General features: G+C 42.0%; 1 protein-coding gene across 1 annotated transcript in view; it reads right to left on the reverse strand.

Annotated features, from left to right (window-relative positions):
• Positions 1-27,613, reverse strand: part of TDRD7 (tudor domain containing 7) — a 36,562-nt gene extending 8,949 nt beyond the window's left edge. The window contains exons 1-10 of the mRNA XM_065745665.1: positions 27,394-27,613; positions 20,695-20,836; positions 19,825-20,038; positions 16,750-16,856; positions 15,354-15,571; positions 5,761-6,341; positions 2,606-2,792; positions 1,988-2,099; positions 1,006-1,208; positions 760-894 (exon numbers count right to left, since the gene is read on the reverse strand). Of these exons, the coding sequence (XP_065601737.1) occupies positions 760-894; positions 1,006-1,208; positions 1,988-2,099; positions 2,606-2,792; positions 5,761-6,341; positions 15,354-15,571; positions 16,750-16,856; positions 19,825-20,038; positions 20,695-20,836; positions 27,394-27,600 (2,106 nt within the window). The 5' untranslated portion in view covers positions 27,601-27,613. The remainder of the gene's footprint in view (positions 1-759; positions 895-1,005; positions 1,209-1,987; positions 2,100-2,605; positions 2,793-5,760; positions 6,342-15,353; positions 15,572-16,749; positions 16,857-19,824; positions 20,039-20,694; positions 20,837-27,393) is intronic.

Raw genomic sequence — 27,613 nt, forward strand, 5'->3', positions numbered from 1 at the left:
AATGTGCCAGAACAGGCACACACCTAAAAACATTTTGAAAAGGCAGCTTTACAAGAAGTAGTTCTAACAGTGTCTGACTTTTCAAGGACTTGCATTTTATGGTTTCAGTTGGATGCTGAACAAACTGGATCCCCTTAAGTTTTCTTCATAAACCTTTGAGACTAGTTAAAGGATTGCTGCATGTTTGTAGAGGGCAGGTAGGATATCAGACTTTGTCACATGCCTTCAAAATAATCAAGTTATTGTAAAGTAGACACCTCCTATACATATATTTAAAAGCTAAGGGTGCAGAAATGAAGCACATGAGATCAAAGACAATGAATTCTGAAGTCAAGCTGAAAAGCACAGAACTTGGTTTTATTTTGGAGAGTCCTTCTACTGCCACTACAGAGCGTGCCATGAGCCACTTATACACCCAAGCAACTGCAGCAAAAAGTATTGCAGATCCCCCACAGATCTTGTATCACTCCAAAGTGTCTATAGGAAGCCTCCCATTAAGAAACACTTTTGTTATTACTCTAACTATTCAAGAAAATTTAGAAGTAGTTACTGAAGCTGTAGAAACAAGATTTGAAAGACAGCATGAAAAGACACTCTCACAGTGAAAGCTACATCCCAGAAAACCGGGCAGAGAATTTTTAGCTTTTTTTAAACAGACTACAAAGATGCCTCAGAAACTTGAAATTTTGTAAAAAGAAAAGGATTGATACACTGGAAAAAGGCCATGTGACACAGCACGTCTCCTCACTGCATACATACCTGGTGAAGGAAATAGTCTTCTATCTTCTGCAAGATTTCAGAAAGTTTAGACAAGCCTTCAGATGGCAGCTGACAATACATATTTCCATCTGAGAGAATACTGGTCACTCTGACATTTGTATATAGTGTTTCTACCTAAGATTACACACAAAGATAGCAAATTTGTGAGTACTGTCTTTTTGTCCATGAAAAATCTTTGTGGTCAATGACTTTTAATGAATTAAATAGGAAGCAGGTAAACTGTACCTGTAGGTTCAGTTCAAAAGACTTGTCATACAAGGCCTTCAGACAAGTAGCATTGATATTGATATCATCCTCACCAGAAGTGTCATAGAGAACAAAGACAGGAATATCACTCCTTTCCAGTACTTCCACAGCAAGTATCTTGCAGCATGTCTGTGACTCTACAGCCTTTACTAGGAGAGGATCATCACAGAAGACTTCCAGCCCTATAAGGCAGACCATAATTTTTATGAATCATTTTTTTGAAAAGAAATACAATAACCAGGGCTCTGCAAAACTAATCTTTTCAAGAATCAGAATGCAGTTAGAACACCGCATTGCACCTTTACTATTATTCTACTGAATGTCTCCCTTCTTATGGCAGAAAGCCATCTTCAAAGGGGAAATTAAAAAAAGATCTTCAGAAAGAATCAAAGAATCAAGGCAAACGTGTAGACAAAATAAAGAAATGTACCTAAGTAAAAAAATAGGCAACAGTAAGCTTCAGTATATTACATATATTGAAAACAAAACAAGAAAAAAAGTTAGAAATGCCCACTAGTTTTAGGAAGTTAAGTAAATTCCAGCAGAGTCAAATAAGTTTTCAAATGCTTGGTGGAGAGGGATCACTTTAAAACAAATGAATGAGATCACAGATCATATTAGGTCACATTTGTGGAAAAAAGAGTTAAGCTACTACACTATTTCCATACAACAGTGGGTGTTTTCTATAGGCTTGCATATCCTATAGGTAATACTTTAAGTACAAAAACAACTAAGCTTCATTAGAGAGATACTGGGGTTTTCTGATATCAAGGTTTCCTTACTAAAGCCTCCTTCATATCCTTCTTTCTGTGCCTACCTGTATCTACTTAGAGTGTACCTAGCTATTTTCGACAGATTCTAGTATTCAGAGTTACTACACACAAGGATCAAAACTTACAGGCATTTCAACCCTTAAGTCATACAACAGCAAGCTGTAGAATCAGCACTGGTTTTCTCTTACCTGCCAGTTTACATTTTGTGACCTGAAATGGAAGTGAACAGAACTGTTTGTGGAGTTTGTACGTGCTGTTGCTTTCAATAATCTCACTGAAGCCATGGTCAACATAGTATACCTGACAGTGGAAAAGGAGATAAATAAGCTTATTATTCTTTTACGTATATATTCTCGAGTTTATAGAAAATGTATTCTGCTACTACTACTCTGTGCCTGCACTGAATAAGCACATCATTTTTCATTAGATTATTACTATATAACACCTATAACACCACTGATGTCATGTTCATTTTCCTATTTGGATGTTCAGTGTTTTTAAGGAAAGCTTTCTGAAAATTCCTATAAAACCATAATCCCCGACAGAATCTCTTCATAGGAGCAGTGCTGGAAGGACTCAGCACATTACCTCAACTTTAATTTTAACTTGCAGGTGACCATTTAATTTTGACAATCATATAACTTAAATGAAACTTTAAATTTTCTCATTTAAATGAAAACGGAATAACTTCGGGATGGGAAAGGAAAGAACGTTAGCAATGCAGAATGCTTGAGAATCGACTGCACATCTGAAAAACACAACTGTTTCAAGTCTTAGTAGAAGTGTCAAAACAAAGAATCACTTACCTTTAATCTTCTGTCCTCCACAGAAATTATCCGAGCACGGAGCCAAGCTTCTTCTTCGGTGCGTACAGCAACAAGCTGCCCAACACTTGGAAAAGTAATTTGTAACACAGTGGAATTCTGACTATAGTATGCTTTCATGTTATCTTCCATTTGTTCCTGGGCATTAGAATAACCTTTTCCCACATATCTGCAATTATTTCAGTATAAAAGAACCAAACAAACAAAAAAAAAGTTAGGATGAAATGTCAAAAAGCTGGATAAAAACCAAAGAACCTCTAAATGCATATATAAATTATGGAGATACATATACATACATATTCTAAAAACATCTGTATCCAAACTCTTTTCCATTAACAGGGTTACTGGAAAGTACTACCTGACAAAACAGAATATTACTGTCCACGGGAAGATGTTGTCCAGCAAGACAGAGTCTAACACACTCAACTACATCTTTAGAAAGAGATCTCAATTATTACAACCACATATAAGAATTTGGCCATAAGAGTAGGCTATCCTAGATAAAGTACAGAAGAACCGTAGTAGCACCTGAGTAACTCTGTCACTAGCAAATATCATCTTAAACATGTTTTCACTACGGTTTATGAAAGCATAAGGCATCTAAAATAGCTTAACAGATCCCTGTCAAACCACATGCTTTTTACTCTTGACCTTTGGACCAATTCAGAATCAGGCTGCTTATCTAATGGTTCACACTGATGCAGTCTGCCACATTAAGCCTGAATACTTCAGAAACAGGTCAGAATACAGCAGGCAGAAGGAAAACTTATTTCAGTAATCACAGAATGATTCCTGCAGCTACCAGACAGTTTAGGGCATCATCCTATAAGAAGAGAAGTTTATTCAAAAGGTCCTTACGCACAGCAGTAGGGCAGGTACTGTACTATGTAATTTGTGCTACTTTTGTTAAGCGTGATCATGTTTCAGGCTATCTTCAGGAAAAAGAGGATTACCTGCTACCTTATTGTCCAATCATATGTTACTTTTCGGACTGTCAACAATTTTACTTCAATATAAACACTCATTTGCTGGACAGGGGACATGGAGACAAGTAACATAAGCAGATAGACAATACTCAAAAGTTTAATTAACAATGGTTTCACCATGATATTTAGCTGACAGGAGGATCGTCATAAAAGAAGATTTAAGAATCTACAGAACTTCCTGCCTTGCTGCTTTCCGGTAGCAGGTAAGCATCCTACTAATGTTACTGCTGTTAAAAAGAGAACTGAAAAAATATTTTTCATAATTTTTAGAAAAATATTGGAAAGCAATCTCCAAAAAGGTGTTACACACAGGTGGCCAGACAAGTTTGCAATCAGCACCACTCTCAGTCTGAACTTGGATTATGAACACATCAAGGAAAGCCTGGCCCTTCGTTGTGAGAGGAACTGAGGGTGTATGTTTCCACAGTGAAACAAACTATGTAATTTTCTATTCAAAAACATAAGAGAAAAACATATCGATTTTTCTTGCTGTGGCAAAAATCCCCTGAAGTCTAATTCTGTCCCAAAGTTAAATGACCTGGCCCATGGAGCATGCAGATCTCCCAGCATTCAGTCCTGCACTGAGGCCCAGAAGCCACTGACAACTAGCAGCTACTACCCACATAAAGCTGAAAAGTTAAGAAATTTGAATAATTAATACTGTACAACAACTCTGGTACATTTGGGAACTGCTGCTTTAGAGAAAGTTTAACACAAGCAGTATCAGCTCATCAGTGCCACAGTTCAACCCATGGGACCCAGAGTATTCTGTTTTATCTCCTACCACCATGTTCATTAAATGGAACAAAGGAGGCAATCGTCTAGAGCCAGGGTGCAGCTGTAACTAGAGATTTATTAATTTCTCATTCTTGAGATAAACAGAACTAAGCTGTCATGGCCTGAACCAAGCTCCTTTCCCTCACCTGAGCCAAAAAAATGAAGACAATAGGAAGGCTTCAAGGTTTAGTATTCTGAAGTAGAACCTTCAAAAAAGGCAATCGGGAAGACCCCCATAACCAAAAATAATATAACCTGGAGAACACAGAGCTACACACAAAAACAAACAACAACAATAAACAACAGAGAGAAAGCACAATATAGGAAACTAGGCTAGCAGCTGAAACAAAGACGGCAACATTCTCAAACAAGGACTTCTAACCTAAGTCTCAAGTACGGAGATTTTCACATCATCATCAGCCTTTATGATCCTATTTCTTCAGTGAACTACACTGACATGAAGAAAGTTCAGTGCTGAGTATGCCAATACATCAACGCAGCTAGAGAAGAAGGATAACTAAATTTCAGCCTTAAGGCCACTGCGCTATTTACAGGCAGTAATGAAGAAATGGATGGTAGCTGAGTAGCAAGAGGATCTGTAAGCAAACTGCAGATGTTCATACTTAGTTCAACTATGCCCAAGATCCTGGCTAGGATCCATCTAGTGAAAGCAGGAACTGTAGAAACCAACGGGAAAAGACAGAGCTACAAATATCTTGACAGCTATGCAACTCATGCTTTGAAGTGACAAATAAACCTGTTTAATACGAAGTTGAATTTGAAATGTTTCAGAATTAACCTCCTAGAAAAAAGTTACTGTTTTCTTTTCTTTTTTAAAATATTCCTAGATCTGAAGTTTTTTATCCTGATAATGAAGTACAGAAAATTTACCACAGCATTTCCTTAAATAACAATGAGGTAGAAACTACAATCCACTCCACTTCTCAAACAATTCTGAGGCTGTACTAATAACCACCAAATCAAGAAGTACAGTAGTTTTATGGAAGCTCCTCCACCTCCAAAGAAGAAAACAGCAGTATAATCTGAACAAATCAAATTCACACGTAATTAAAAGCAAGTCAAAAAGTAAACAACAACAACAACAAAAAAGCTTTAATAGGTGTTATAGTAAAATCTGAATGGCACATGTTACAGTAAGATTATTTGAGAAAAGCCCTCCAACAGCAAGTCCTATCTGCTTTGACTCTCAGTCAAGCTAATAACAAAATCCATCAGAATTTAATAAACTCCCATTTAAACATAATATAAAAAAAATTTAGATTTAATTGTCAGCATGCATAAATAACAAAGTCCTGCAGACCTGCACACTATACAGTCAAAAAAATAAAAAATAAATAAAAAAAAAGAACTTGCCTAATCACAAGCTCATTAGCGTTGTTCACTTCTATCACCAGGACGGATATGGGTCCTTCTGATGGTATAATCAGAGGAGGAACAGATATGCTTTCTGGATACTGCTCCTTGGATTCCTCATGCTGTTGTTCAGCTGTGGCCTTCACACCACCAGGGATCTGGATTTTCTCAGTGACATTCAGATTCTCATCAGTGCAACTTTGGGTTTTAACATAGAGGATGGCCTTTTGAGGGACATTAGATACATAGTCCACTATGCATATATCTGACAGCATCTGTAGATTATTTAGAATTCCTTCTGGGAATTTTTGCTGGTAAGTGTCTTGGTACAATTTGGGAAGAGCTTCAGCCCAAAGACCACTGGGATATTTAATCAAGATATTAACAACGTTTTGCTTGAAGTCACTATTACATGAAGCAGACTCAGCCTCCATGCTTGCTTTTAACAATGGGTTTACTTTTGAAGGTGTAACATTCTGAGATGCCTTTTCTTGCTCTGTACTGCTTTTCACTATTGGTGGTACTCTTTTAGTAGGGTAAAAAATTTTGCTCATCTCATCACCTGTGCGTACTTCCTCCACCTTGAAAAACAAAGAAGTAGAGTCAGTAATCAGCTGCATCTTTAAGTCCAGAGCATTTTGAAAATTACATTCATATAACATGCATTTTATACAGACTCTGAAGTGGGCATCTACAAGGAACTAAGCTTCAGGCAATTATTTCTTGCAATGCTTCCTTCTCCAATGTGGGGGGAATATCAAGCACATACTACTGCAGTAAAAATATGAATGTTATGCATTACTCATAATAAGTAACTTCTTTTTTTTTTTGAAGAAGAAGCAGATGATGGCACACTCCACAAACTTGTGTTTTGCATATTAACCTCCCTTCCTGATCAATTCCGCATAGATAAGCGATTACAAACAAAAGTCCCCATTTTAATTCACTAAGGGAAGGGAGATTTGATTGTGTATTTCAGATACTGTCACACAGTATTGTAAAAGCAATCTTCTATAGTACTCAGGAAAAAGCATTTCCTTCTAATGGGTTACGAAATTAAGGAGGAGATTTTCGAATTGTAATAAGTTTCATATTAAATTTGATTTAGCCATTTTAAACCATACATCAGTGGTTTATGGGCTGGTTTGGCCTGGTTCTGTGATGAATGGGGTGAGGGACACACGGACCCACGCCCCGGGAGAGGGAAAAGGGAGATGGGCCTAGACAGAAAACAGCAGCAACGATCTGAGGAGGAAAGTTAATTACTAAATAATACTGGAATGCAAAATTAAATGATATAATACCATGTAATTGGAACTGAAGCTAAGAAATCAAATAAAATGAGCAAGAGAGAGTGTCCGATAAACCAAAGACCTTATGCTAATGCTGAAGGCGGACGGCAGTGAGCACCCACTGCTGAGTCCATCCCCAAAGAGTGCCTCGTGACACACAAACAGTTTTTATCTTTCCCATTGAGCAGAAATACATAAAAATACAAATTACTGCAAAGTCCCCTGGGGAATGTAGTTGTTCTTCTCTTCTGAGACAGGTATACCCATAACTATCGATAATCCACAGAGCTGGAGCATTAACTCTTTAATTCTTAATGCACTATGTAATGTTATGATGTGGAATGCCAATAACAAAAATCATAAAAGCCCTCAACTTCCCTCCAGTCCCAGATGTTTTACAAGTCCACATGTCTCCACTCTGTCAGTTTCAACAAGGAGCATCTCACATTGTCTTGAAAACACCCATTGGAAACTGCAGAAGCAAACTCACAACAGCTACACAGCTTCGACCAAGATCAACCTATCTGAAACTCAGAAGGCATATTTATGTAGAACTGAGGTGACAAAAGCTATCAGTGTTTTCATGTTGGTCCTGAAACAAAAGCAACTCCTACAATAAACAAGTTGGATAGCTAGATTGTCTGCTACTCTTCAGGCCTAGTATTTGTTTTCATTGTGGTATCTATGTCAACAGGACTTAATAAGCCTTACAAAAATCACTCCTTGCTGTTGTCTCAGCAACATGCGACTGGGTAAATTAACAAGATAATTTATTAGTATTAACTTACAACAAGAATTGTGTACGTCTCTCTTTATCAAGAGAGACAAGAACACTTAGTTCCAATACATTGGAAAAAATGAGAAAGACCATTACTGTGTTAAAAACCATGTATTTTCTCCTGTGCACAGCTCTTCACACAGGGATAAAATTGACACATGCTGCTCAGAGTTTTAGAGAGTCAGCAAAACCCCTTAAGGGCCACTGCTTATCCTGGGATAGACTTTTTTCTTCACAGTAGCTGATATGATGCTATGTTTTGGATTTATTACAAAAATAATGTTGATAACACACATTTCAGTTGTTGCAGAACAGTGCTTACACCAGACTGAAGACTTGGCTGCTTTTCAAGCCAGCAACGATGCTGGAAGTCCACAAGGAATTGGAAGTGGACAGAACCAGGACAGCTGCCCCAAGTGAACCAAAGGGGTATTCCATATCAGCAATGAGTTGGCTGAAATGAGGCTACCATTGCTCAGGGACTTGCTAGGCAACAGTCAGATAGTGACAAGCAAATGCACTCTATTAATTTTTTAGTGTATTCTTTTCCCCTTCCTCACTCACCACCTTTCTTTCCTATTAACTGTTCTTACCTCAACCCAAGAATCATATTCATCCAAACCCACCCCCCCAGTTCTGTCCCCTTTACCACTGTACAGCAAGGGGTGAGCAAACGGCTGTGCAGTCCTCAGCTGCCTGATGGGTTAAACCATAAGATCATAAAAGAGTACTTCATATACTTTCTGTGCATTGCATCATCTAGGCTGGTGCAAAATCAAGCTATAACACAGATTTTAGGGATAGGTCTCAGTTGTCCTTCTACACACAAGAACAGACTGTATCCAAAACTGGCAGAAGTTTTCACATGCACAAAAGAAGTTAACCATTACACCATAAATGTTTTAGAAGTCTTGTGCACTCATGGCAGCTTGTCTGTACCCTTCTTTATCAGTGAAAACTAGAATGGTTAATACTTCCTGCAAGAACCCCAGGAAGAAGAAGAAATGAGAATGCAGATAAACATATCCATGAATCCTCAGCTTCAGGAATCCACGCTGAATCCACAAACTTTTGGTCCCAAATCTTTCCAAGTAGGCTCACTAAGCCAAGGAGACATGCAAGATTACTCTACACTGGATGGAGATGAAAGGCAATGCCTTACAGATAACTATATACTGAAGATTATGAATCTGCTCTAAGTCAAGAACACACGAAATTTTATCAAGGACTTCAACATACCTGTGGAACTTGCATCAAGTTCATAAGCATCTATGCTATTTAGCATGATAAAAGTAATTACAAAATGTGTAGAGATATACAACAGGAAGGACAGAAGAGGTGTAACCAATGCATGCCAGGAAGAACTTGCACATTTCGTAATTTTCCAACAATGCAAAAAAAATTGCTCTGGGGAATTTTGGAGGTCCCTAGTCTGACCTGCTTAAAGCTAGGGTGATATCAAATGCAAATCAAATTGCTCTTGTCCTTGTTCAAAGAAATTCAGAAAACTTCCAAAGACAGAGACCAGCAACTATCAAAACAACCTACTGCAGAGTTGCATGATCCAAACACTAAAGAATTATTCACAACAGACAAACAGAATTTTCCTCATAGCATGTTGGTTGATTCTCACCCTTTCATTCTGCATGCGATTTCACTTGCTCCATATAACCCCCTTTATGTTTTGGAAAAGTAACAAAATACTTTCACTTCCTTTTCTCTAAATATTTTAACTAAAAGTAACTTTACTATAACTAAATATTTTACCTCCTTTTCTCCAGGCTCTGTGCTAAATTTCATGAGATCATCAGCCCTGCATGTAAAAAGAATTTAACTTGCCTATTCTAGAACATAATAACACTAAGGAGTCTATCCTCTGCTCCGGATTTAAAACTTATTTCTTTTATGTTAAAAAAAGAAAAGCATAGATTAAAAAAAATTTACATCATTTTAAGCCAAAGTGACAACTTCAGAAAGAATGTCCAGACATCAAAAGATGTACATCAGAAACCAAATAGGACCATCAAAGGCTCCAAAGACTATGACATGTTGTTGTGAGTTAGATTGCTATTCCCAGTATAAATTAGAGGGTAAACTCCAGAAGATGCTTATCTGATCATTACTGTTGGTTTTATAGTGAGAAAAAATTAAAATGAATAGACCAGGGAACATCAAATATTCCTTGATGAGATGAAGAAGAAAGTTCTGAGTAAAAGTAAGGACTATTTAAAAGTAAACCCGTTAATTCTAACCTTTATTCTTTATTACTGGGTAATAGCTAGTAAAGACAATCATTACCATATGAATCAAGACAGATTAAGACCTGAAGATTGACTGTGAAAAGCATACAGGTCCTTTTTAAAAAACAAACAAATAAACAACAAAAAAAAAACCATAATGAAATGAGGATAGAAAGGACTGGAGGCAGTGGATCAGTATTTTCAAACCACTTTAAACTCCCTTAGCAATTACAAAACGCCTTCAACAAGCATAGCATTTTATCCATGCACAGATCAAGTATTTTCCTTCAGAGAGATACTCCAAAACAGAACATAGTTACGCAGATAAGCACTATCACTGCTTAGAAGTAACAATGGCTCCAGTTTAAAGTATGCAGACTGCTCCTGGGGAGGCAAACAGTTTTATTAAAAGCATAGATCAAATACCTTTGAGATGCAGAAATAAATATCTTCATGAAATTCCTCAAAAATGAAGAGAAAATAAGATGTTTGTAAGGCCCGCAAAATGCAGACCGGCAGCAATTAAGAACAGAAATTTAAACCAGAAACGACCTCTGGTGGCCATACAATACAACTGCTTGCCGAAACAGGGCCCACTAGCTCCAGTCACTCAGCATTTCTGCTGAGAAAGTCTCAGAGGGTAGGAACACAGAACTTCATCAGGCTTACATTCCTGAAAAAACGACTCTTCCAAACTTCTGTGAATGTTCTGTGCTGAAGCTTTTCTGCTCCTTGTCCCATCACTGTGCACCACCAAGAAAAGTCTAGCTCTATATTCTCTCCCCTTTTCTTTCTCCTCCTTAGTTTGAGCAAAAGCTTTTCTTGTCAACTCTTTGAGTAGTGGTTTCACAACGATGGACAGCTAAATTCCTCCACACAGCTCTCACTCTTCTTCAAAGGGAAACAGGGAGAAATACAATGGAAAAGGAATCAAGGGTAGAGATAAACGTAGAGAGACTGCTCATCAATTGCCATTGTGGGCAAAACAGACACAGAATAGGGAGACTCAGCCCACAACACACTGTCTCTCCTGCTCCTCCATGGTCACCCCCCTGCCCCTGCTCCACATGCATGCCATCCTTCCCCAGCTGATCCCACACTGGCTCCCACTTTGGCTGCAGCTCCCTGCATACTGTCCAAGGGTGGCGACCCTCTTCCCCAGCTGCCACTGTGCAGCAGTTTCCCCTTTATTCAGTCTCTGGAGCACACCCAGCACCTCTCACAGCCAAGTTCTGGCAGCATTTGGTCCCTTCTGCAGCAGTTGGAGCTGCCTAGCACTGACACAGGTCAGTGCTGGGTTCTGCTTACAGAAAGCACCCCCTGCCTGCAGCTCCCCCTGCTATCAAAACCTTTCAACAACTATATGTTCAAGAAAGCTGTGCTGCAATGTATTGCAAATCATTCTGAATGAAGCTGGAAGCAAAAGTCTACCTTTTTACACATTGTGTCTCTTGGCTAACTCTGCTTAGCTAGTGCTAAGCAGAACAGAGGTGAAAAAAATTTTGCACAGAGGTGAAAAAAATGATACCTGACACAGTTATTAGACCTTACCGGCTAAAGACTGGCAGCAGACTAAAAAGAGATCCTTAGAGACCTTTAAGCCTCTTAACTCTGATAATAGCTCTGGGGTTCTCTAGCTCTGTTTTGAGGACAACATAGATGCTGACTGAGATAATAACTTATAGGCAGGAAAAGGTAGCTATTTCAGTAAGATGTTTCACCTTAATTCAGTATTATTTTACTTCAGGTGGACAGCATTAGCAAATGGTTAGCACAGAAGCTAATATTCAGGAGGCAACAGATTCCTCCAGTCATAACTAAAAGCTTCTGCAGTACATAATAACAAGCAAAAAGGTTAACAAGAGCAAATTCAAACCAGCCACAGTTTCTTTACTACCAATATCTCACCTTTATTCCCAGAAGAGTTTATAGATACACCTGCAAGGTCCCTCCCATTAATATGGCTAGCAGGCCTGCCCTAAAAGGACACACCTGCTGTTGCTTCTCAGTTAGAGCAATTATAAGAGAACAGCAACAGCTGTCAGAATATTATCAAGAGCAACAGAGTTTGACTCAATGCTACAGAGAAGAATGTTTGTACTAGGCCCAAATAACAGAGGAAGCTCTCAAAAATGAAAATAGAGTCCAAAATAATAAAGCAAAAAAAAAATCCCCAACTGAAATACTGACATTGCAGCTAAGTAAAACAAGTACAACCTCCCTAGATTATGAAGATACCTTCTAACAATGAAATGGAGAAACATCTTGAAATGAGTTTCTACTCAGAAAGTGTCTATCAGTGACTTTTTTTTTCCAACACTGTATTCACAACTAGCATGTGCAGCTATCTTCTATTATTTTTCTGCAAGGCAGGGAAATGAAACGTGCAGCAGAGGCTAGTTAAAAAACATGATTCTGTGGCAAACAGGAAAATCTGGTTCCATTATTCTTACTATAACACAGGTCCTTAAGGACTGATCTAAAATACACTGATCAGAATCATCACAGTGTTCCACCAGAATGGTTGAGGCTGGGAAGGACATCTGGAGGTCATCTAGCCCAGCCCCTGCTCAAGTAATGGCCACTGAGAGCAGGTTTTGTTCAAAAAGCACAGCAAGAGAAAGTTAACTATCGTAAGGTGAGAGCACATCTTCAGAAGATATTTCACACGGCCAGTGTAAACCGTGCAAGCTTTCAGACATACGTACCTACTACCAGCCATTACCAATAGACATGTCTCCTCCACGTGCAAAGTATTTTCCAGTTCTTAAGCACACACTATATATTACATATAATTAGAGCTGATTTTTTATTATCTCAAGTCCACTACTCTGTTTAGAATGATTTTTGCATCACAACTTAAGTTCGCTGTGAAAATTACTTCAAGAACAAAACCTTACAGAAGCAAAGTATTCCTTGAGCAACAACTGGCTACTATGACAATACTCATCTTCTCTGACATGACACATAATTCATTCTGAACTGTAAAGTAAAAAAATTATCTGCCAGACACAATGGGATTAGGTTAACTAAGAGAGAGGATGCTGATCAGGAACAGAGATTCAAGGGAAAAAAAGCAGTTCTGTTCTATTTTCTGGTGATGTTTACCAGCTTATCCTGCCATCTTCCTGAGGCTTTAGTATTTGCTCTCTGCGAGCAGTCACAGCTTCAATAAAATGTTAACAGATTAACAGTATTTGCAAAAAAAGCCAAACATCAATGAAGTATCCTACCTGCCAAGCTAGGCAACATATACTATCTACCTGATGGAGTTACAGCACCAGTGGACAAAGGAAGAGCAACTGATGATATCTACCAGGAATCGTGCAAAGCATTTGACACTGTCCCACATGACATCTTGGTTGCCAAATTGGAGAAAAGCAGATCTGATGAAATGGACCACTCACTGGATAAGGAACTGGCTGGATGCTTGCACTCAGAAAGCTGCAGTCAACGACTCACTGCCCAAGTGGAGACCAGCAATGTGTAGTTTTTCTCAGGGTTCAGTGCTGGCACCAGTACTACCTAACATCTTTGTAGGTGATATAGACAGTGGGATTGAGTGTATTCTCAGCAAGATTGCAGACGACATCAAACTGAGTGGTACAGTTGACATGCTAGAGGGAAGGGGTGCCATCCAGAGGGACCTGGGCAGGCTTGACAGGTGGGCCCATTCCAACCTCGTGAAGTTCAACAAGGCCAAGTGCAAGGACTGCATCTGGGTCTGGACAAAATGGGTTGGGCAGAGAATTGCTTGAAAGCAGCCCTGAGGAGAAGGATTTGGGGGTTTTGGCTAATCAAAGACTCAATGTGATCCATAAGCGTGCACTTGCAGCCAGAAGGCCAACCTTATCCCAGGTTTTATCAAGAGAAGTGTGACCAGCTGGTCAAGGGAGGTGATTCTGCCCCTCTACTCTGCTCCTGTGAGACCCCACCTGGAGGTACTGTGTCCAATTCTGGGGCAATCATCACAAGAGGACATGAAACTGTTGGGAGTGGGTTCAGAGGAGAGCCAGGAAGAAGACCAGAGGGCTGGAGTACTTCCTCTATGAGGATAGACTGAGAGAGCTGTTCAGCCTGGAGCTCTTCAGCCTGGAGAAGGGATCTTATAGCAGCCTTCCAGTACTTGAAGGGGGCTTACAAGAAAGCCAGGGAGAGTCTTTTTATAATGGTAAATAGCGACAGGACAAGGAGAAACCCATTTAAGCTGGAAGAGGGTAGATTCAGACTAGTTATTAGGAAGAAAACTCTTTACTGAGGGGCTGGTGAGACACTGAAACAGGTTGCTCAGAGAAACTGTGTATGCCTCCACACTAGAGGTATTCAAGGTCAGGCTGGATGGGGCTGTGAGCAACCTGGTCTAGTGGGATGTGTCCTGGCCTATAGCAGAGGCTCTGGAACTAGATCTTAAATAAATCAAGTAAACTGCTGTTGTACTGAGCTTGCTATACTAGAACATTTCCATAGACTTAGTGACTGCTTACTTGCACTAAAATGAATGTATATGCTTTTACTAGAAATAAAAAGAGATTAAGTCAGCAGATAACAAGGAAATAGAAAGCATATACAAAGAGAATATCTTGTGTGAACAGTAACATTTTGTCTGGATTGTTATCTTAGAAAAGATAAAATTTGCTGCATGAATTAAGCAACTTGAAACAGAACAGTCTGCTCTACAGATAACACAGGAGCTGTTATCAACCATCAAAACAAATCACTGCTGTTTACAATAAGTTGCTGATGTCTGTAATAAGATGTGACAAACGCATTTTATGTATGTGCTAGAACACCGCAGTCTGATAAATACTGCTCCTCCTAAAGAACAAGTATTCAGGATCAGTACAACACTTATTTTGCATTTAATATAAAAATACTTTGCAGTATGGAATGAAGAGTCACCTCAAGCAAATGAGATTCTCATTACTTTAATATCCTTTGGGTGTCTTGGTTTGATGTTGAAGTTGGAAGCATTTACTCATAGGACTGACATGTTAAAGTAAAGCTTTTCAAGAAAGAAAACCTTGATGCAAAGTAGCACTGTACCCTAAATGAAACCACCACTGTGTGGAAAAGACAAAAGCACAGTGACTGAAGAATCTTAAGCTGGTGGTGAGGCCTCCTGTAACAGCTCCTAATACTGATTTTTTGAGTGTTGTTTCCAAAGGCATTGTTAATTTAAAAAAAAACCTGTTACATATTAAAAATAACACAAATGCAATGCAAATGAGCATGCAAATCTGAAGGATACTGGCATCCTCCACAAAAATGATTTTCAATACTTACTGTGCACACATGTGGACAGTGCTCAAGCTGACGGAGCACTGCTGTGCTAAGCTCCTCCTGGTATGTTTCCTCATAAATCTGTGCTATCTTTGACATCCAAACACCATTTTTGTACTTGTTCAAAATCTCCTTAACACGGTTCTGAATTTCATTGATGCTGGGAGCAGAATGGCCAGAGGCAACAGTATGCGTCTCCACACCAGATGTATTCAAGTTATCTGTTAAACAAAAATAGAGCCTTCAAGTAATCTCATCAGTAGAGACAGATGTTTACCTACCTACTTAAACATGAATCATGGGAGTTGCAGCGTAACACCAATTCTAAAATGCTACTCTCCTGTATGACTATTTCAAGCCACTTTCCATTGGAAAGACACATGGAAGCCTTGCACACTTGGACATAACTGAAGTAGAATTCTCAGTCACTGCTGTTCTTTTCATACGCAGATACTAAACTTTTTTTCAGAAAGGATTCTGGAAGAGGACACAATCTCTGGCAGTGGTGCAGCCTCTCAGAAGCAATGAGGCCATCATCTCCCAATACAGTCACAGGATAATTTTTTTTTCCCCAAGTACACATACAACAAAGATAAAACAAAATACCCAAGTATGTCATTTAAATTAAAAGACATGCAAAATAGACCAAATTTTCACTTTTTATTCTAAGATATGTCTTAAGTAAAAGACTGAATCCAGCACAGTCTTGACTCGATCTCTGAATTCTCTTCCAACCTCTACACTTCTGTGAACGTCCAGCTACTTTGTGTGGTTCTGTGCACCACCTATAGTAGAAGGGAAGTCATTACCTATTGTTGGAGGCTCATATCACTAACTTTCCTACTCCCTCATTCTCTGCTCCTCTTCTCTTGTGGGCGGGGGGGGGAGGGGAGGGGACCAGTTGCCACCAGAGCTGTAGCTTCACAAATCAACCTGTCAAGTCTCAAAGAAAGCGATCACCATTTGACAAGCCTACCAAAAACATAACTGCTGGGATTCAGGCAGGCAGAATGACACCTTTTGAACAGCTAGGACAGTCAGCTGGCCTTCATGTGGCTGTTTACTCCCCAAAAACAGGATTTCAGCCTCTGCTATTATATCCATCCCCTGGCAGTGAAGTTAAGCGTACTCCTCCAGTTCTCCAGCTACTCATTGTTACTGTGTGATTGGCTTTGACTTTTACTACACACTTTCCTCGAAGACAGAAACAAATAGGAAGACAAATATGCACATCTATTTTCCCAGCACTATGAAATCAAAGTGAGAGGTGTGCTCACAAAACTTGGTATTCTGCACAAATCTATCTTCATTCAAAACAAATAACAAGATAGGCTTTTCTTAGGAATACACCTGTTCAAATGCCAGCAAAATGAACAAAAAAAAAAAACAAACAAAACACCTCTTAATGGGGGAAACTTACCATTTGAATCAACAGAAGGCCTTCTGGACAGCTGAACGTGCAGCTCCTTCTGAAACCGTGGTGAGACAGCTGACCTCTTTGCAGACCTAAAATTGAAAATTGCTTTAAATCGTTTTCTTGGCTGTAAAGAGCATTCTATTTGCTTATAAGACATATATGTGAAACAGGACGTATTCCACGAACTTTTAACTGGTTATCCACATAAAAGCAAACTCCTGTAGTTCTGACAAGGAAGACACTTTGGCTAGCAACAGCAAGATAAATCAACAAGTGGTTTCTAGTGCGACCTTACTATGCTGATCACTAAGATGAACAAAACATTCAGTAGGAAAGCATTCACAAAAACAGATTAGGTAGGCCCAGTAGTACATATTCAACTCAGTCATAATGTTTGTAATATTCAGCCTCACAATTTAGTCTTTCTTTTGTCTAGTCTCAGTCCCACTGTTGAACATGAACGTGTCCATCTTCTTGATTGTCATGCCTCCTGAAAGCCTTAGGCTTCAGAAGTTAGGAATACACTTAAAAATAAACAGGAACTCAAAAGTTTTTCTGTGGATGCTGCTGCTACACTGTTCAACACTTTTCACCCAAAGTGGTCTCCAAAGCATACAAGTGTCATGCCTGGAGGTGTTGTTCTGAGATTGCCCAGCAAATAGCAGCTTATACTGGAAGCACATTCAGCAGGAGCTCCTGACAGCAGAGATGTCACAGCAGCATGTACTGCATCACTTACACTGCAAGCAAGAAAGAGCAAGAGTTGCAGAAAAGAGTTCAAAGACCAAGACCAAGCACCTTCCAAAGGCATATATGCAAGGAAGAACTGCAGAGGAGCAATCACAGCAGCAGATGCACCAAAACAGCTCTTCAAAGAAGCATGGAAAATTGCTGCAAATCCCAGGAAGCTTCATACTAGAGGATCCACTGGATATGCAGTAAGCAGGTTCTGTAGATGGTCCCTTCCTAGGGGGCACATGAGGACAATGGCCACCTGTGGAGTCCACAGACAACTCCAAAGGAAACACTGGACACAGAAACATCAAAGGAGACCTTCCGAGCTTCACCTGGGATCTTTGAAGAGAGTAGAGGCATCAAGTACTATGCTGAAATTAGCAACAACAGCAACAGGAAGCCAAGGCTAGCACGTTATTAATGTAGTCTTCAAGATGACCTTTAATCAGAACAGAATCACAAAACGGAAAAGGGTCTCTCACATTCACACCTTTCTAATCATATGATCATTCAGGCTAGAAAAGACCACTAAGATCATCTAGTCCAACCACCTACCCACCATCAATACTTCCTCTTCAAGATCTAAAAAAATTAGGTGCCCTTCACTTTTTTGCTGTCCTCACAAAACAACAAACCTGCTCCTCTGTCAGGTACAGGATGTCACTTAAACCACAAATAGTTCTGGGTAAGAGAGACTTTCATGCTGCTACAGCCTCATAACAGAGATCAGTTGTGTTCTAGTCCCAGTACTGCACCACTGAAGCACGTCAGGTGACATGGATGACGAGAGCACAGGGCTGCCTAGCAGGAACTGCAGCAAGGACTCAGTTCTTTGTGCAAAGAGGTGCAGGACAACCCAGAACCAAGCCTGTGTGGCACAGAGCTAGACAGTCACAAGGCCAGCATGCTACTTCCCAGCATGCAGATACAGAAACTTCAACTGCTTGCAAGACCTCATGCACTCTAGTTGTTGAAAAGCGCTCCCACCAAGAGGCCTCCCAGCCAGCCATGCTACCAATAAGAGAAGACTGCAGCACAGCCCAACACAAAAACCTGATCAGACATGCTACTCTGCCAAGTGCCCATGCATAGCTGTAAGGCAGGCTTCTTTAGAGGCACATTTCAAGGCACATTTCTTCAGAGAGGAGGGAACGCATGCTTTTCCATGCCTAAGCCCCTTACCTTGGTAAGGCCCACGCCGTCCTACTCCGCACTGTCCAAGGGCCAAAGACCAATCCCAGGAGTGGGGCTGGGTGGCAGCCACCAGCAAACACTGCCTGCTGATTGAGGCAAGGGGGACACCAAGCACATCCATCTGTTTTCATTTGTGTCTTTGTTTTCCAACTTCAACAATTCCTACCGTACGTTTAACAAGTGAAGTCCTCCTCATTCTGTGGGCCTGCAGGTCCACAGCAGCACACTGGCATGGACTTTGATAGCTGACTGCTGTTATATATACAACCCCCCAACAGCATCTGCAAGGTAGCATGGGATGGCAGAAGGAAAGAACCTGTCAGAATTACAGCTACCTTTAGCATCTCTCCCACATCCTATGCATGACAAAGTGGGAAGGAGAAACAGCCAGTTCCCCTTTACCCATGACCAAGCAGCAGCAAACTCCTGAAGCTGTTGTCACAAAACTCACAGCAAAACACCATAGCTCTGGGAAGGGAGAGGTGGAGCACCCTTATCACAAACATCTGCCCCACAGTAACTGCATCCCCTTCTCAGGGCACCAGGGTGATACCAAGGCACTGCTCTGTGCCACACTAATCACAGCCTTGGGCCTGCAAGCAGTCTGTGACAGCTGCAATTAGCCAGTGCTTGGCTAATGTTGATGGCCCCACACCCATTACAGAACAGTGTGGCTGAGGCTGACTCACTCACTGTGAGTGCCAACACACCCTCACCCTTCACCATCAGCTGACAGCCCGGGGCAGTGGTAAACACCACACAAAGAGAAATGATGGCCCAGCAGCTCCATAAGCTGCCTGGATTAGAGATGCTCACATACAAGAGCTGAAAAGCAGCATGGAGTGCTAACCCAGCAAAACAGCACCTTCCGCCTCATCCCAGCTTGGCCCAACGCATCCGGGCAGCTGCTGGCTTCATGTGCACCACAAAAAGCACAGAACTGCTAACGCTGCAAGGGCTCAAGTAGACAGAGGACAAAGAGAAGCCTGCTGCATAGAAACAACCATCAGCACTCAGCACCAGCATCCCCTCTCCACTTCCCACATTCCCACACCCCAGAAAATCCTCAGACACAGGAGCATCCAAGTGCCATCCCACGTCCCTGCATCTCCCACTGCATGCACTGACCTGTTGATGAGTGTGACATGCCTCTGCATGGGGATCTCTCTGGGCATTCCACTCCCAGTGGCTGCAGGAGATGCAGACCAGGCACTCTCCATGGTGGGATTTGTTGCGATGGATAGTACACCTCTGCCTCTCAGCATTCGAAGGACGGGCTTCTTGTTGCCTTCTTCCAGCATGCTCAGTGACCTAGGTTGCCGCAAAGTTCCTTCAGGCTTTCCTAAAGAGTTTCCAGATATGGTCATCAGTAATACTTTCCTCTGCCCCATGCAAGCTTTCCTTACAAGCAACAGCTAAGACACATAAACAGATTGCACTGCAGTGCAAGCAGAACCAGGGCTTCTGAACTTGAAAACTCTGGGATAGCTGGACATTAGGACTGCATTTTTTCAGCTCATCAAGAGGCAAACTTGGGCATAGCTATGTCAGGGCACCAGGGCACTCACAACAACAACAGCAACTGCAGAGACATCCACAGCTGATGCTGTCCAGACTGCTTCTCACCATGGGAGCACAGTTCATCTCTGCCACCCCACCAAGGCCTAGCTCATCCCTTAAAATCAAGCAGGCTCACCACCACTCTACTCACACATCTCAGACATTTCTCCCACAGAAGCACAGCCAAATGGAAACAAAGCCAAGTGTATTTTCAGATCTTTTTTTTTTTGAGTGTGTTAAAGTAAGTTTCTCTACAGCTCATGGATTGCAAGCACTGATACCCTATTGTCAGCATCACATCCCATTACTTGGGATCTTTCAGTGAGAACACACATCTAACTGCCTTCAGTGGCACACCTTAAGGCAAAGAATGTTGCTTCTAAATCTGCGCAAATCTTTAATAAAAGCAGCTGCCTGTGCCATATACGTGAGGCTTACCTCCTAGTGTGACAGGAGATGCATTCTTCAGCCTCATCTGGCATTTCACTTGCTGTCCTGTTTTCCTCTTCGAACTCCTCTGTTGGTTTACAAGTTGAGCAATATGCACGGTCTTGGGGCAAGCAACAGCATAGCAAATCACCTATTTAGGGCAGTAGAGGGATGAGAGTAAAAACAGTCACTGAGGTCCATGCTCACCCACAGTCTCAAAAAGATTTCCACTTTCTGTCACTGCTGGCTCACAGAGGCCAGCAGGCACTTCAACAAAAGTTTCAGAAACAGACAAAGGCCTTTGAAGATCTCCTCCTCCCACTGTGCACCTCAGAAAACAGTAGAGCAAATAAGGAAACCCACCCAAAGCTCTCCATTCCCTTTTAATTTAGGCTGGAGCCCACTTGGCAACAACCCAGCTTCCCCCAGCATCCTACAAGTCCAAGACCCCACTTAACAACACTGTCCTGCATTTTCTCCATTCCCAACCAATACAGCAGATTCCCAGGAGTCACCTCACACCTTCCCAGGCAGTACACACTGACTTATTAGGAGCTTCCAGCAGCCACCCAATACCTGCAGCCAACAGACAGTCACGGCCAGCCCCACAAACCACCATTCATGAGACTTCCAGTCCATGGCACATCACTGCTGACGTGTCCTCATGTTGAGTTTTGTGCCTCTATTATGGGAGGCAATATCAAAAGCTTTATTAAAACTGAGAAAGACAACATCCACTACTCTCCCTTCACTCAACCAGTTATCTGACTAACCTCATATCCTTCCTCGATGATAAGATTTTCCTTCATAGATCTATACTGACTACAACCACTTTCCTTCAGACTGCCCCTCTGCTGCCATCTGTCATACAGCAACAACATGGAATGGAATACTGACAAGGAAGTTCAACCTCTACTGCTGCACCTCTGACAATGTGGACGGACATAATAAAATAGCAGGCATTACTTTTGGAGCAAGCCTCATAGAAGGTATTATATATAGCTCATGTATGTAAGTAACAATACTTTAATATTTAATATTTTAATTAAAACAACAAAAAAGCAATAAAAAACAGAAATAGTGTCACACTTGAGCTTGTTTTTGTGAAACAAATACATCAGGCTGGTTTGGTGGCAGTGGCTGTAGCTCTTCAGTGAGGTCTGAGGTCTCTAAGATCCTCATCAGAGACTGATGACAAAATGTTACTCCTCCTGCACTTCATCCTTGACAGCAATTGCTCACAAACACACACTCTGCCAAAAAGCAGTAACATGAATAAGGCATAATTGGGAAGACTGGCTTTGCAACAGCAGCCAGCTCTCAGCATCCATGAGTGCACTGGCTCATACACTAGTGCATGGCCAGTTTGTTTAGGTGTTCCTTAACCTAGTTCTTCTTTGCTGAGAGTAAGGCCTGCTTGCTATGGACTTTCCCAATCTCAGGAGCCCTGGGGTGGCTGATGGGTAGCCTTACCAGCAAATAGCAAGACAGAGAAGGTCTCCTCCATGTCTGTTAAGATTAGGTGCTGATTCCAAATCCTCTGCAGGCTCAGATTTTTTTCTCTAGTCATCATTTTCCTGACAAATCTGTCGAAACATTTCCTACTGTCCCTCATGTCCCTCACTAAATTCAACTCTACATGGGCTGCAGCTTTTCTAACCACATCCCTGTTTGGACAGTATCTCTATATTCCTTCCAGCTCACACAATTCTGCTCCTGACTCTTCTAAGATTCCTGTTAGCAATAGGATTAAAAACCAGAGCTCCCAGATCACTCATGCATGTCTCCTGCAACCTTTGTTTCATGCACTGTTTGTCAAGATGGACTATCGTTGGCCCAACTGGTGTATTAAATACAGTGCATCTGAGCTTCAGGCAGCACTAGAAGGCTACCATGGGACCAGTAAAGTCTCCTTGCAAATCAGTTCTTTGCTGTAGTCGTTACTGACCCTTCACTGTAGCACTGAGATACATAACAATATTTTCTGCCTGGAACTTGATTGTTTTTTCTAACCACTGCCCAGTAATGGTTGTTGTTATTTTGTTCTTTTTTCATTGCCCCTCCAGCTTCAGTTCTCCTTTTCAACCATTAAGCAAGGGATAGTTTAATGGCATAGTTCTTCAAGCCTACATGCCAATACTAATCCAGAATGTGAGGTTTTCAGACCCTTCTGGTATGCTATGAAACATTTCTACACATGAAGTGAATGACGATGTCAGACTCCAGCACGTAAGGTACAGCTCCATCACAGTGTGCATTAACAGGCTGCATGATTAACCAGCTCTTCGTGGCTTTCTGTTAAGCCACTGAGCACTTCAAATCTGCAAGTCATCAGCTCCTACCAGTCATAGTGCTTATGATGACTGCAGTATGGCTTTATTGTGAGATAACACTCCATAACACTGCTACACACAGTGTGACTTTTGTTCACAATTCTACTGTAAAGGTGCAAGGCTGAAAGAGCAAATTCTGACCGTGAAGAACAGGCACGGCTGCTGGAGAGTGACCCCGGGCTCCTTGGGGAATGAGTGAAAGAACCTGCAAAACTGAGCTACTCTTCAGGTCCCTTTGAAGAGACTTGACGAGAAGAGTGCAAAAGGTCCCTCTTCTTAAAGCCTCTTACTTGGTCTGCACAGAGAAACGTGGTTCCTTCCAAAGAGGAAGGACAAGACAGATGCTCTCTCGTATTTAGAACTGCTCTCAGGACTTGGCCACACCTTACTGCTGCTTTCAAAAGACTCACTTAAATGACACGAAAACTTGGTCCTACAGTGGACTGTAGCAGAGCAGGTCTTACCTCATCTCTGTGGAAAGACTAATCTGAAATGCTTAATGCTTCACACCTTTCAGAGGTGTTTGTGTGGCAACCTGCGCTCCGTGCTCTGAGCTGGGACTTCATAATGCTGCAGTGACATGCAGTACAGCCAAGTGCTGCAGTTCTTCAGTTGCTTCAGCTCTTTCTTCTCATTTTGCTACTGTTCCTCTGTTTTCTCCTGTCACCTGGGCCAAGTATTTCAGTCTTCCTTCATAAGGATCTTTTCTAAAGTGGCACTGCTTTGGGAATTGTTTTGAAGGCAATGGAACTCAGCTCTCACATTGTTGAAGTGGTCATTAAGAAAGCCCTTGCGCTCATGCTTGGATATTCACTTCTCCCTGTTTCAACTTTCATGCATATTTCCTTTTTAAGTTTAGTGAGCAGCTGCTTGTTCATTCATGCAAATCTTCTACAACCTTTGCTTATTTTTCTTACTTACTGGAATGGAAAAGTCTTGAAGTCAGATGAGGTGGTACCTGAAAGTGGGCTATTTCTCCTGGACCACTCTTCTCTCCAGGATTGTAATCTCTGTGATTCTTCCAGTTGGATTCTTCAACAAGGTAAAGTCTGCTCTTTTCAAGTTCTTCATTACCTCACTCTCCTCCTTTCATGATACTGAACATCATTATCCTGAAGTCACTGTAGCCAAAGCAGTCTACAGTCTTTACTTTCCTGAGCTTTTACCTGCTTGTAAGAACCAGGTCCAGCAGAGCACGTTCCCTCATAACTTCACTGTTTGCATCAGGAAAGCATTCTTACCCAGTAGTTCTAGCCTTCTGAAAGAACCAGTGCCTACAAAAGCGAGGCTTCTTGCTTCTTCCTTCTAGAGGAGGGCATCATCTGCTTCATCTACTACATCTTCCTAATCATCAAAGTTACAACAGAACCCATCTGCCGGTCTGCCCACAGCTTTTGACACAGAAGCTCTTGCTAGCTCACTGTCTGTCCCACAGCAGAGCTCTGTGCACCCCTGCTGCTCTCGTACAGGAGGGGCTCATGTTATTAGTTCTCCTTCCTTCCATCCCAGCCTGCCCTTTCTAACAGCCCGTGCCTGCTCATGGCAGTAGCCACTTGTGTCAGCTACCACAGTGGGTCTCTGTGACCCAATGAGATCACAGCTCTGATAACGTGCACAGACCTCACATTGTGTCCCATGGTGTCTGCAGGAGTGTACCTTAAGTAAGGTGCACAGCAGTGCCTATTTCTCAAAAAGGCTATGAGAGCTCTCCTCTCGTTTCTGACTAATAGGAATTTGCTTCTTCACATGGATTTACTCAAGATGGAACACTTTCAGCCCTGGTCCACTCATGACGGTGTACTGACTGATTCACTTCACACTTCTCTGGCAGTTTTGTCCTTCATTCCCTCACATGACTGCTGTTTATCCTCATCCTCTCTCTGCCATTCCTGATTTTAAAAGGTATACAACCTACTCAGCATCACCTGAGGGCAAAGAATGACTCTTCCACCTCTACTCACTTTTCACAAGAAATGCTCAAAACTCCTGCACACACCACCCTCCTGCTGAGTCTTCCCAGGTCACATTCTGGAGAGAAGCCAGAAGAGCATCACAAAACATCAACATGAGCTCTGTCTTCATGAGCCTTTTCTGCCCCAGGTATTTGCTTCCTTTCAGCTGCTTCAGTCATGCAAAGCACAGTCAGCATGCCAAAAGCAAAGTGATTTCCACTGAACAACCTCCAGCCCTGTTTAGTACCTCCCTCTCCTTTCTACCTCTATAGCTACATTTCAATATCTTCTTACAGCTGCCTCAGAGAAGCAAACACCTCCAGCACTACACAAGTATCCACAAGGCTCTCAGCACACACTGCATTAGAGGATAAGTAAGGCTCTCAAGGGAAAGGGAGGATAACAGATTATACCCTGCAAGGCCCAAGTTAGAAACAGATGGCTATTTCCTGGAGCCACTAGGAGGAAGCGTTAAGTTGCAGTATCACAAACAATCCCAGAGGCATGTGAATTCATGTTTGCTCACGTAGCTGTAGTCAACACAGCCTTGGAGCAATCAAAAGAGAACCTCAGACTTAGTTACCTGCTGCAAAAAGGGCAAATTCTGACAGCTGCAAAAAGGCAGCAACTTTTTAGCAAACTTCGCTTAAAAAAAAAAAAAAAGAGATATTTCCAGGCATCAGCACAAAACTGAAAGAATTTCATGATACCTCTCACCACACTTCACATACATCCATGAAGACCTACTTCTGAGCTCCCAGATGCCACCCAACCCAGGTAAGCCAGTAAGACCTTAATCACTACATCTCCAGACCTGGAATGAAAGCCACAGTTTCTGCACAACATCTGTTTTTACTTTGAAAGAGGAGCAAACCAGCAAATTTACAACCAGGAGCTTCACACTCTCACGCAAGGAGATCTGTGGCAACCCACCAGGAGAAGCAGGCTATAGCAGCAAGACCAAGGAATAAGGCAAAAATCCCTTGCACTGAATCCTCTTGCTGAGCTGGGATCCATCTCTGCACACACACACAAACAAAAAAAACAACAGTGGAACCACAACATCTGCACTGAGTGCTTGTCTCCCCCGCATACCTGCTAAGCTGAGGTGCATCAACTCACCCTGGCAAGTCTGCATTGTCCTGCAGCACTGCAATTCACAATTAAAAGATTGCTAAGCCTTCAGAACCTGATGTCAGGTTTGTATACAACAAAACCTATGACAATTCTGTTGTACGAAAAAAGAAGTCTCCAGAACTGCAGCCTGAAAACATATTCAAGAAACATGGACAAGACATAATATTCTGTGAGGTCTCAGGACAACCCACTAGCGCAGTCCCAGAGGAAGAAAGGTTGAGACTGGGACTAAAGGTCTGCTGTCAAACAAACTGCCTTTCCAGTTAGAACTCCTCTGTAGGAAATCTCCAGTCTTCCACCTTTTGTAAACACTACTTTCTGATCTGCCTGCAGGAGCAAGAAAGTAAGAGACACATGCTGTGCCACAGCTTCCACCTCTGAGAGCATTAATGCATGACACACATTACAGTGTTTTTCTCAAGTAATCCAAGACATGGGCAGAGGTACAATTATGAACTCGCCAGACTTTACAAACACAAAAGCCATTTCCAGTCTGCTGCAATTCTCTTGTTTAACCAGACGAGGTTTAACAAGAGCAAGTGTAGAGTGTTGCACTTAGGGAGGAATAGCTGCATGCACCAGTACAGGCTGGCGATGAGCTGCTGGAGAGGAGACTGTAGAGAGGAACCTGGGTGTCCTGGTGGATGAAAGGCTGGCCATGAGCCAGCAGTGTGCCCTGGTGGCCAAGAAGGCCCATGGGCTCCTGGGGTGCACTGAAAGAGTATGGCCAGCAGGTCAAGGGAGGTGATCTTCCCCCTCTACTCTGCCCTGGTGAGGCCTCACCTGTAGTGCTGTGTCCAGTTCTGGGCTCTCCTGTGCAAAAAAAGACAGGGATCTCTTGGAAAGAGTCCAGCAGAGGGCTACAAAGGAACACCTCCCTTATGAGGAAAGGCTGAGAGACCTGGGTCTACTCAGCCTTCAAAAAAAAGACTCAGAGGGGATCTGAACCACGTTTATAAATATCTAAGGAGTGAGAGGCAAAGGGACGAGGCTGGACTCTTCTCAGCAGTGTGTAGTGATAGGATGAGGGGAAATGGCCACAAATTGAAGCATAGGAAGTTCCACACAAGTGTGCGGGGGAACTTCCTCACAGTGCAGTGACAGAGCACTAGCACAGCTGCACAGAGAGGTGGTGGAGTCTCCTTCTCTGGAGACGTTCCAGACCCGCCTGGACGCCTACCTGTGCAACCTGGGCTAGGGAGCTGCTTTGGCATGGGGGTTGGACTCCATGATCTCTGGAGGTCCCTTCCAACCCCTACAACTCTGTGATTATCACAGATGCTTACCTCTCCTGTTTTATTTCTCTCGATCCTGATCACGTCAGGGATGCTTGCCAGGTAGGCTTCCAGTGTAGCATATCCTAGGTGTCTGAAGGGAATCCATTCACCAGTTAGTGATCTGTATTCACCCTGAAGCTCTGACAGGGGTATGCCACGTTTACTGGAATGAAGAACAGATCGCAGTTCTTTCACAACCAGGTCAGGCTCCTGCATCTTCACCGATAAG

The sequence above is a fragment of the Cyrtonyx montezumae genome, unplaced genomic scaffold (assembly GCF_038088225.1).
Source record: "Cyrtonyx montezumae isolate F1298 unplaced genomic scaffold, pur_monq_1.0 scaffold_36, whole genome shotgun sequence".
NCBI classification, from domain to species: Eukaryota; Metazoa; Chordata; class Aves; order Galliformes; family Odontophoridae; genus Cyrtonyx; species Cyrtonyx montezumae.